Genomic DNA, 11,356 nt, shown 5'->3' with positions numbered 1-11,356 from the left:
GAGCTTCTATTCTGGCAAAGGGACTTAGGAGGCAGGGAGACTGGAGGTTAGAGAGTCAGACATTGGAACCCAGGCAAGAGAGGAAGATTGGGAAGGGGGTGGAAGGAATAGACCCAGACTGGGCTGGGGACTTCAGTTGGAGCAGATGGCATTTTGGGGGAAGCATGACCACAGTGGCACCTGGAGAACATGGACATCTGAGGAAGGCAGCATGAGGAAGGCAGTTGGTGGGGTTAAGAGACCCAGAGGGCCAGGCCAGAGCAGGCTGTCTCCTATCCCCTCTCACTCCTTGTCAGAATGAGGCTAAGACCGGGTCTCTTCTACTCCAAATTCATCTTTGACTTCAGGCAGAGAAAGAGTTCTGCAAAGCCACATCCCAGCCTGGTGCTAAGTAGACTATAGGAAAAAGGCAACCCCAGACCTGAGAGAGGGAAGAAGATAATTCCCGGTTTGGTTGCCAGAAAAAGTGTGTCCTGAACCCCAAAACCCTTTACTTGGGCCTAAGAACATTGCACCCACCCCACTCCACCCACCCTGAGGGCGGGCTGCAAGGCCAAGGCCATCCCGACTGCCAAAGACCCTGGCGCCCCAGTGCCTGGCACCGCCTCCCGCCCCGCCCGGGCGTCCAGCCGCCTAGCTATTGGCTGTCCCCGGAGCCCCCGGCAGGGTAATTAATGAAGGATTAATGGGATTCCCAAAGTCAACAGAAAAATCGATGGGCCGTGGAGCCCGAAGGGCGGCTGCGCAGTCCGCCGGGGAGGGCATCGGGGCCTCTGACCTGGGCGCTGGAGCCTCACCTGGAAGGCAGATCGGCGCTGCGCCCCAGTTGTGGTCAGCCCATGGCGATGGCTGCCCAGGCCTCAGGTAAGACTCCCCGGTGCCGCAGCTAGGACCAGGAGCCCCCTGGACGGCTGGCAGAACATTCCTGAGAAGCCCACTCCGACACTCACACATGTGCTCCAAAGCGGGGTTCAGGAACTAGGGGCTGCAGGGACTGGGAAGAGAGGACAGGGTGACCCTGGAGAGGTCAACTCTTTTCGACTGGAGGTCCGTCCCTCTCGGTCCCCCACCCCAACTCGAGCTTTCCACCTCCTTTCCCGATCTCGGGGCGCAAGAGATCAGCAGGGTGCGCCCCGCCCAGACCGGGTCCGCACACGATGCCCAGGCCCAGAAGAAGCGAGAAACCTGGATAGTTGTTTAAAGCGGTATGGGATCCGCGCTGCCTGGACGCAGGGTCTGAGGCACGCACGAAGCCGCTGCCCCTGGGCCTGCAGTCCCTGGGGTGGCTCGGAAAGAAATGCTGAAACCGCCCTGCCCACGCCCATCAGCCTCCTCCTGCGCTCCTGGCCCGCGCCGCGCCCCGACCGCTCCACGGCTTTCATCACCCGCCTCCAAACACGACGCATAAACCAGTCTGGTGTCCCGGACCTCCCTTGGACTGGCGTCTCCCAAAGGGAAGTGCGAGGGAGTGGTGGATTCCTTGTTAGTTCCAGGTGACCCTTTCGTGCCCACCACCACACCAGGCCCAGTGGTAATTCGCCCCCTACACACACACACTTTTTTTTTTTTTTCCTCTATGTAGCCCAGAGTGGCCTCAAACTTGAGAACCTCCTGCCTCTTGCCTCAGCCTCCCAAGTGCTGGGATTACCGACATGAGCCACCACACCTAGCAGAATTCATGAATTTGATAGCTCTCTTTAGTGGCTGCTGGAGGGTTGAACCCTGGTATGGGTGCCAGAGGGGGTAATTGTCAAGGCGAGGACCTGGAGGGAGAGGACTTGGAGCCTTGTCCCCCAGTGTCCCCTCTAGGCCTGAGGTCCAAGCAAAACCCTCTGAAATTCACCAACAACCCCAGCCCTTCCAGTCTTTACAGGATCTGAAAAGAACTGCATGAAAATTCACCAATAGCAAACACAGGGCTTTCCGTGTGCCAGGCCCTGTTCTACACGTACATACATGTAATAAATCATTAAGTTCTGACAAAACACCCATGAGATAGGTATCATGCATTATCCTTCATTTATTCATTCAAGAACATATCAGGGCCTGGTCTGGTGGAGTGGCTCAAGTCGTAGGGTGCCTGCCTAGCAAACTTAAGGCCCTGAGTTCAAATCCCACTATCACCAAAAAGTATCCCAGTTTCAGTGCCCTTTGCCATGCATGATGGTGCACAGCCACAGTCCCAGCTACTTGGGATGTGCAGGTAGCATCATGGTTCCAGACTCGTCCCAGGCAAAAGCAGGAGATCCTATCCGAAAGCTAAAGCAAAAAGGGCCAGGGAAATGGCTCAAGTGGTAGAATAACTGAGGCTCTGAGTTCAAACCCTAGCACTGTGAGAAGGAGAAGGAAGGGAGGGAGGGAGGGAGGGAGGGAGGGAGGGAGGGAGAAAGGGAGAGAAAAAGGAAAAAGAAAGAAAGAAACGTGGGCTGGGGATGTAGCTCAGTGGTAAAGCACTTGCCTATCATGGGCAAGGCCCTGGGTTCACCAGCACCACAGAGACGAGAGAGAGAGAGTGAGAGGGAGAGAGAGAGTTGCAAGAAAACAAAGAAAAGAAAAAGAAGCTAGCCACAGGTGTCTCATGCCTGTAATCCTAGCTCCTCAGGAGGCAATGATCAGGGGGATGGCAGTTCGAGGCCAGCCTGGGCAAACAGTTCAAGAGACCCTATCTTGAAAATAACCAACACAACAAAGGGCTGGTGGAGTGGCTCATGGTGTAGGCCCTGAGTTCAAACCCCAATTCCACAAAAAGAAAAAAGAAAGAAAAGAAAAAGAGTTTGTTGAGTGTCCTCTATGCCCTTGTCATTGCCATTCCACTGTATTTTCAATTCACAAATAAGGACACTGAGGCTCAGAGTCCAAGTCACAAAGAATCAGGACTCTTGATCTTCAGAGTAGCCTAGGTGAGGGTGCAGGGAACAGGTTTCAGGGTTGGCCAGGTAGCACCTTGGCAGACAAGGAGTGGGGAGGTGTGCCTGTGATCCCAAGCCTTGCTCAATCTGCATGAGGGAGGAAAAGATAAAGAAAGCCTCCTCCTCTGTGGCTGTGTGGGAAAGGTTAATAGGGAGGGTCTCTGTCCACAGCTCCAGTGCTGAAAGATTCCCAGAAACTGCCAGCATTCAGGGGGCAAACATTGAGCAAGTGTCATGACATTTGCCCAATGTTAAGCAGGACCTATTTTCTGTCATGGCACAGCTTCTGACCTCAAGAGGGACCAGTGACACGCACAGCACACCTAACAGTGCACACCCTCTCTCAGCAGAGAGGAGTGGCCCAGCAAAGTAGCCACCAGCATGGTTGGAACAGAGGGAAGGCTTCCCTGGTGGTGACAAAGATGGGCAAGGGCCATTGGTGGGAACTGGTAGGTGAGGCAGAAGGAAAAGCCATTTGCAGGTCCCCTTCATCCCTTCCCTCCTTCCATGAATCCAGTGGGTGTCTCTAGACCTTTCGAAAGTCATTTTATATGCACTCCTACGTCCCCATGATAGAGCATTATTTCAGATCACAGCATTCTTTCCCAGCAAGCCCAGACTTAACCTTAGAATCCTTCTCAACACAGCACTGTAAGCAATCATACCCCACTAGTCAGACTCAAGAGTCAGAGAAGACCCTACTTGTCCTCCTCGATGCCAGGGGTGGAATTTCTCCTACAAGTTAGAGGGCGCACATTGCCTTATTTGGTGAAAAGTCAGCTCTAGAAGCTTCCCAGTGGTCAGGTAGTACACACATAGCCCCCAGCTTCCTGGACATATGTCATTCACTCCATTTCAGGATGAGACAGAGTCAGGAAGTGGGGTGACCCAGTCAGGGCTGAGGTGGGGGAGAAAATTCTCAAGCCGGTTCAATCATCCCTTAGGTTTATGGGCAACACAGAGGGCTCTGTCTCTAATCTATTTAGACCTCCTTAGGTCCTATAAGGTAGATGGGGCAGCTGAAATGTCCCCACAAGCATGCCCAAGGTCATACAGCGGTGAGGGCACTGAATCAGATCAGCCCAGAGCCAACTCAAAACCCTTTCTCCCTCCTCCAGCCACTGCTGAGGTTCCACCTATGCCCTCTCCAGAAGCCCAAGTGACCGAGAACCGAGTGGACATGGGGGCCGAGGAGACAGGGACCCTTGGTCCCCCCAGGCAGAAGTCCTGGCTGGTGCGGCATTTCTCACTGCTGCTGCGGAAGGACCGGCAGGCCCAGAAGGCCGGGCAGCTCTTCTCGGGGCTCTTGGCCCTCAATGTGGCATTCCTGGGTGGGGCTTTCATCTGTAGCATGATCTTCAACAACGTGGCAGTCACTCTGGGTGACGTGTGGATCCTGCTGGCTGTGCTGAAGGTTCTCTCCCTCCTCTGGCTCCTCTACTACATGGCTGGCACCACACGGCAGCCCCACGCCGTGCTCTATCGCGACCCTCACGCAGGACCCATCTGGGTGCGGGGTGAGTGCAGGCTGCTGGTGGATGGAGAAGGCTGGGGAGGGAATTCTGGCCCCAGGGCAGGTGCCAACACCTGCCTGGCCTGGCCAGGCTCTCTCGTGCTCTTTGGCAGTTGCACCATTTGCCTGAACATCTTCCGAATGGGATATGATGTGAGCCACAGCCACTGCAAGTCAGAGCTGGAGCTCATGTTCCCAGCTATCGAGATTGTCTTCATGGGCGTCCAGGTGACAGGCCTCACCCACTCCCATGCCACCAAGGACACACCCTACCCACCCAGGCCACATATGCACCCCCGCCACCTGTACCAAAACAGTCACAAAGGCAATGCCTCGGTGCCCCAGGGTGTAGGCACACACACCATAGCCCCTACTAATGCCCACCTCCGTGTGCCCACGTCCACGCATATGGACCTACGTTCACTCACATCAGCACACACACCGAGTCTCCAAAGGAAGACAGCTAGAATCACATCTGCCTATACATATTTGCATATGTCTAAATAGTCACTCCCCAAGCTGGGACACCAGTGGCTCACGCCTATAGTCCTAGCTACTTGGGAGGCTGAGATCAGGAGGATCCAATTTTAGCCACTGGCCCAATATCACACAGCAAAATTCTGGCAGAGCCAGAATTCCAATCCAGTCTTCCCCACTGGGTCCTCCATTGCAAATACACACAGGTAACTGGGGCACATGCACACCGTGGTCCCACCCCCGACCAGTCCTTGGACTCAAGGCCCTGTCTCTTTCAGACCTGGGTGCTCTGGAATCATTGTAAGGACTGTGTTCAGGTTCAGACCAACTTCACCAGGTAAGACTTCTCTCCCTCCCAAACCTCCTAGGCTCTCAGTCCTCCCCACAGCTTCTCTGGACAAGGGAGCCCTGCAGCTGTGGCTTAGTCTGGGAGTTGTCCCAGGGACTCGAAGGGCTGCCTCTTAAAGTCCTAATATCACATGGGACCTGCCTTTGGGACTGAGTGGTCGCCCCAGCAACAATCAATCAATGGTAGGATGGGGACCCGTGTGATTGGAGTGTGGCTCTTCCTCCAGGTGTGGCCTCATGCTGACACTGGCCACAAACCTACTGCTGTGGGTTTTGGCCGTAACCAACGACTCCATGCACCATGAAATTGAGGCAGAGTTGGACGCCCTCACAGAGAAGTTCTCAGGTACAGAAAGGGACCAGCCCTTTCCCCAGCGCACATGTGCACTCAAGTTGGGAGCAGACCCTAGAGGCTGGGTAATGATTAAAAAAAACTTCAGTGTCTCGATGGTACCCTCTGTTTGCAGTCAGGGGCTGGTCCCCTGCACCCCACTCCCCACAGCCATTGGCTGTTAGCAAGCCAGTCACCAATCCCTGGCTGAGCTAGTCACAGAAGTCCTTCAGGTATGTACTCCACCCTGGTATCTCCATTTTACTTCCAAGAAGGTAAAAATCCTTCAGAGCTGAAAGCAATGTTTCTCCAATACAATTTTAGCTACTGAGACATATCAGGAGTGACAGAAGATTTGTGGACAGAAAGCTCTCCCCTGATTGTCCCCTATGCCTAATCCTCAACCCATACAATCTGCCCTTAGAAGCTAAGTCCTATAAACCCACAGGGGAACCTTGCAATCTGTGGGATTGAGCCCCACCCGCATGTCTACTCCCCTGCCCTGCCTGCAGGTAGCATCGTGACCTGTGTGCATTTACATGGCACACCACAAGCTGTGGGCTTTTTTTTTTGGTGGGACTGGGTTTGAACTCAGGGTCTTGAGTTTTGCAGGGAAGTGCTCCATCACCTGACCATGCCCCCTGCCCTTTTGCTTTATGCATTTTCCTGCACAGGGTCTTGAGTTTATGCCTGGGCTGGCCTGAACCAAGATCTTCCTATCTATGCCCCTCAAATAACTGGGATGACAGGTGTGTGCCACCTCGCCCAGTTTTTATTGATTGAGATGCTGTCTCACTATACTTTTTGCCCTGGCTGGCCTCAAACCTTGGGTTTTTGATCCCTGTCTCATGAATAGGTAGGATTACAGACATGAGCCACAGAATCCAGTGGGCATTTTTATACAGTTTATATTTTTCAGAAAAGTTATGCAAAGAGAATTTTGGGCAAGTGACACCATAGATTTTTTTTATTTTTTTTAACTCAATGGCTGGGGGCATGGCTCAAGTGGTAGAGCACCTGCTTAGCAAGCTGCAGGTCTTGAGTTCAACCCCCAGTACTGTCTACATGTAGATAGATAGATAGATAGATAGATAGATAGACAGATATAGATGGATAGATGGATGGATAGATAGAAGATAGATGAATTAAAGTACAGGGAATAGCTGTCACCTAGGTATAGTAATTATTAGTATTTAGTCACATTTAATTTTTTACCAAAGTACTGAAAGTAAGCTGCAGAAAACATGGCATTTTATTTCAAACATTTTAGTATGCGGCTCTATAAAAAGAAGCGTAAGAGCAGGGTGCAGTGGCTCATACCTGTAATCCCAGCTACTCAGAAGGCAGAGACTGGGAGGATCTCAGTTTGAGGCCAGCCCGAGCGAAAAATTTGAGAGACCCCATCTCAACTAGTAACTGGGCATGGTAGGACATGCCTGTCATCCTAGCTACATTGGTCAGCACAGGTTGGCTGGGGGTGGGGAACTGAAACCCTATCTCAAAAATAACCAATGAAGAAAAGGCTAGGGTCATGGCTCCAGTGGTAAAGTACCTGCCTAGCAAGAAAAATGTCCCCAGTGCCACCAAAACAATGACAACAAAAGAAGAGCCAGGCATGGTGGTTCATGCCTGTAATTCCAGGGCTCAGGAGACTGAGACAGGAGAATTGAGAATTCAAGGCCAGCCTGGGCTACATAGTGAGACCCCCCCCCATCTCAAAACATAAGCAAAAGAAAACAAAAACTGTAGAGTGCCTGCTTTGCAAGTGCAAAGGCTTGAGTTCAAACCCCAGTCTCACACACACACACACACACACACACGCGCACACACACACACACACACACACGCGCGCACGCGCGGTGTATTTCCCTCTGTTACCACACGCTGTTGTAATGGCCAACACAATTCATCATCCAGTCCTCAATAAGAATCTGTACCCACTTTCTCGTGTTAGCCCAGGCTCTGTCTCCGTTGCCTTAAGGGTGCAAAGTTTGGTTAACTCTCAGGTGTCTGTCCCTGATGACATCCAGGCTCCCCACTTGCTTCCTAAGGGTGGCACTCCCTGCTGTTCCTAGAAATTGGAAGTGTGGCCCCAGTGTCATTTGGGCATTTGGGGCACTGGCAGATCCCCAGGTGCTTCAAGGAGCGGCTTTTCCTGTGCCCACGGCGCTGAGTCTGATTACCTAGCGTGCACTGGCTGCTCAGGGCTGTCGCTGCACTCAGGTGTGGCAGCCAGGTCCCCCACTGTAAATTACAGCTTTGCCCTGCCCAGCAAGTGATTTGTGGAGATGACATTTGACACTGGGAACATCATGTTTTGTTTTGTTCTTTTTTTTTCTTTGAGATAAGGTCTCATTATACACCCCAGATTGGCCTCAAACTCGTGATTCCTCTGCCTGAGCCTCTCGGGTGCTGGGATTCCAGCAGTGCTCCATCACACCCAGCCACATGTTTTAAATGCTTTACCTAAGCTTGGCACCTGAAGTCTTGAATCTCTTTGTAAAGGAGTGACCATTTTGCGATTTCCAATCCCTGTGTCTGGGTCTCAGATGTTCCCACGGCTGTAAAATGAGCAGCTGACCGGGTCCCTTCTACCTCTGACATGTTCCAGGACGGGTTGAGAAGGACTGGTATTCCTCCACCAGTTTCCTCTGAGTGTCTGTCCCCTCCTGGCCCTGGCCCCTTCCAGGCAATGGCACCAACACCTGCCTGTGCCTCAATGCCACAGTGTGCGAGGTCTTCCGAAGGGGCTACCTGATGCTGTACCCGTTCAGCACCGAGTACTGCCTCATCTGCTGTGCCGTGCTCTTCGTCATGTGGAAGAACGTGGGGCGTCGCCTGGCAGGGCACGTGGGCGCCCACCCCAGGAGTCCACCCTTCCACCTGCACGGGGCCATCTTTGGCCCCCTGCTGGGCCTGCTGGCACTGGTGGCCGGTGTGTGCATCTTCGTGCTCTTCCAAATCGCGGCAAGTGGCCCTGACATCGCCCGCCAGTACTTTACCTTCTACTATGCCTTCTACACGGCCATCCTGTCCGCCATGAGCCTGGCGTGCCTGGCAGGCACGGCCATCCACGGGCTGGAGGAGCGTGAGCTGGACACGCTCAAGAACCCCACCCGCAGCCTGGACGTGGTGCTGCTGATGGGTGCCGCGCTGGGCCAGATGGGCATTGCCTACTTCTCCATTGTGGCCATCGTAGCCACCCACCCGCATGAGCTGCTCAACCAGCTCATCCTGGCCTATTCGCTACTGCTCATCCTCCAGCACATCCTTCAGAACCTCTTCATCATCGAGGGGCTGCACCGTCGCCCACTCTGGGAGGCAGTGCCCGAAGGCCTGGCAGGGAAGCAGGAGGCTGAGCCTCCCCGCAGAGGCTCCCTGCTAGAGCTGGGCCAGGACCTGAGGCGGGCTTCACTGGCCTACATCCACTCCTACAGCCACCTCAACTGGAAGCGGAGAATGCTCAAGGAGATCTCCCTCTTCCTCATCCTCTGCAACATCACAGTGAGTGGCTGGGCAAGGGCTCAGGTGATGGGGATGCTGGCTAGGCAGACCCAGAAAGCCTCATTCAGGAAGGGCTGGATCAAGATCACATGCTTCTTTCCTACTGGCTCCATGCTGCTTGAGAGCAGAGAGTGTTGTCCCTTCCTCCACCAACATCCCTTCCAGCTGCCTGGAATGAATCTGTGTGGAGCACATATCTAAGTGCTTCTTACAAAGTTGCAAGATTTCTGCCCTCAGAAAGTTTACTGTCTAGATGGGGAGAACATCAGAGAAACAGAGAATTACCAGTGAACTCAGTCAAAGGGAGAGATCAGAAGTATCTGTTTTGTCATTTGTTTGTTTTGGCAGTACTGGGGTTTGAATTCAGGGCTTGGTACTTGCTAGGCAGGTGCTCTATCCCTTGAGCCACACCTCCAGCCCTGTTTCATTTGTTTTTAAAGAAACCCTAGTGGAAGATGTTGATTGTGATCACTTAACTTCCATGGCCTACCTCTCCATGGAATATCACCACCTGTCCTTGAATCAACACAGTAACTCCACACAACAGGCATCCCCTGTCCCCACTGGACAGATGAGCTTTGATTGTTTGACCAGCCTGTAAGTGGCAGTGCTGGACCAACCCACAGTTGTTTGGTCCCAAACCCTTAAAGCCCTAAGAACACCCCTCAGATGTGAGGTCCCTAGTCCAGGCAGAGAATAATAAATTGTCTCTGAAGTGCAGAGGGGCTCAGAGAAGAGAGTATGGGACCCTGTGGCCAGGGCAGTCTTCCAGAAGGATTCATGTGTAGGATGAGCCAGGAAGGTGGGAAGGGACAGGGGTGTCTGAGCTCAGTGCATGGGGGAGTCCAACTTGGCAGAGCAGCTTGCTCGCTGGGAGTCCCTGCTTTGTGCCATGTGTGGAGGCCACCTGGGGGCCTGTGACCCATCTGGAGTTCAGGCTGGCCCCAGGGAAGCCAAGGAGGTGGCTGAGGCCCTCTGTGGAATGGAACAAGAAAAACTTGCGGGGAGAGGAGCTAGCTCCAACAGACCAAAGATGATGGGGTGGGAGTGGTGCCAGAGGAGTCACAGGTTCTGGGCATGCCTCCCCTGACTGAGTGTCTTGAGGGTGCAAGAGAGCCCGCCCCCCCAACACCCTCCTCTCTCCCCACAGCTGTGGATGATGCCTGCCTTTGGCATACACCCGGAGTTTGAGAATGGCCTGGAAAAGGATTTCTACGGCTACCGGGCGTGGTTCACCATCGTCAACTTTGGCCTGCCTTTGGGGGTCTTCTACCGCATGCACTCTGTCGGGGGTCTGGTGGAGGTCTATTTGGGGGCCTGACACTGTTCAGGAAGCCCACCCTCAGCAGAACCCTGAAGTGCCAAGGCACAGAAGAAGGTAGCCCGGAGTATCTGGGCAGACTCCTCTTTCTAAGAGGTGAAGAGATCCAGCCAAGCTCCCAAGGCCTCCCCCTCCCCAGAACCTTGCCGAGAGGGCAGAACACTGCTTATGGCTCAAGATCAAGGGCAGGACCTCAACACTGAGCTTTGGATACCCACATCCAGGCCTGGCATAGGCCTACCCTGTGCCTCATCACACAAGCCAAGCAGCCAAGGGGGCGCCCTGGGAGGCTGGCGAGGGCCCCTTTCACTACTCTCTGGAAGGGTGAGGCCTGAATGATGGAGTTGGAGAGGAGTGCCCTGCCCCAGCCAGGTCTCCTGTGGGAGAGGCACACAGTCCCAACATGGTCCAGGACATCCTGAAAGCTCAGAGTCCTGTGCTCAGAGCACAGAGCTTGGCAGGTGGCCCTGCTCCCCTCCCTCACACACCCTGTCTTCTAACAAGCCCATTAATTAGCTGCCAGGCAGGGCTCAACAGCTCTCTTCTGCTGTCATAAACCCTGTTTGTTTGATTGATTCTATTTGAGCTTTGTGGCATTTGTTCCCCAGGACAGAACTGTTACCCTAGGCATAGTGAGAAGGATGGTTCTGGGCAGGGCTGTGGCCCAGGAGAGTCCTGTTTCTGGGGCAAAAGAGATCTAACCCAGCCCTTTCTTGTCTGAGCCACATGAAAAGGTGGGAAGAGCAGGGTCAGGGCCCATGCAACGCCCATTTCCACCCTCTCTCTGGTACAGAGCCTTGGGGATTTTATGCAGTGGGCTCACCACAAGTGGTCACTGTAGCCTCTGGTGGCCCCATTCCTAGAGATCTGATCCTCTGAGTCATCAGGTGGGGCAGGAAGGTGAGAGGACAGAACTGTCAGCCCATCCATCTTCCTGAGCCAGTGCAAGCAGC

The 11,356-nt window shown here is 53.7% G+C and overlaps 1 protein-coding gene across 1 annotated transcript; it reads left to right on the top strand.

Annotated features, from left to right (window-relative positions):
- Positions 1-693: 693 nt before the first annotated feature.
- Otop3 (otopetrin 3) lies at positions 694-10,934 on the top strand. The gene is made up of 7 exons (XM_020165524.2): positions 694-864; positions 4,028-4,426; positions 4,514-4,650; positions 5,178-5,236; positions 5,475-5,593; positions 8,268-9,082; positions 10,233-10,934. The coding sequence occupies exons 1-7, from the start codon at positions 840-842 to the stop codon at positions 10,401-10,403; spliced, it is 1,725 nt and encodes a 574-aa protein (XP_020021113.2). The 5' UTR covers positions 694-839; the 3' UTR covers positions 10,404-10,934.
- The last annotated feature ends 422 nt before the right edge of the window (positions 10,935-11,356 follow it).

The sequence above is a fragment of the Castor canadensis genome, chromosome 11 (genome assembly GCF_047511655.1).
Source record: "Castor canadensis chromosome 11, mCasCan1.hap1v2, whole genome shotgun sequence".
NCBI lineage: Eukaryota > Metazoa > Chordata > Mammalia > Rodentia > Castoridae > Castor > Castor canadensis.
This window is presented reverse-complemented; position numbering and strand designations above follow the sequence as displayed.

Bases quoted from the DNA above. Each gene is read 5' to 3' on its own strand.
- Otop3 (XM_020165524.2), top strand. From the start codon at position 840: ATGGCGATGGCTGCCCAGGCCTCAG. The intron at 4,651-5,177 runs GTGACAGGCCTC...TGTCTCTTTCAG, and splicing joins TTGTCTTCATGGGCGTCCAG to ACCTGGGTGCTCTGGAATCA. The intron at 5,594-8,267 runs GTACAGAAAGGG...GGCCCCTTCCAG, and splicing joins CCTCACAGAGAAGTTCTCAG to GCAATGGCACCAACACCTGC.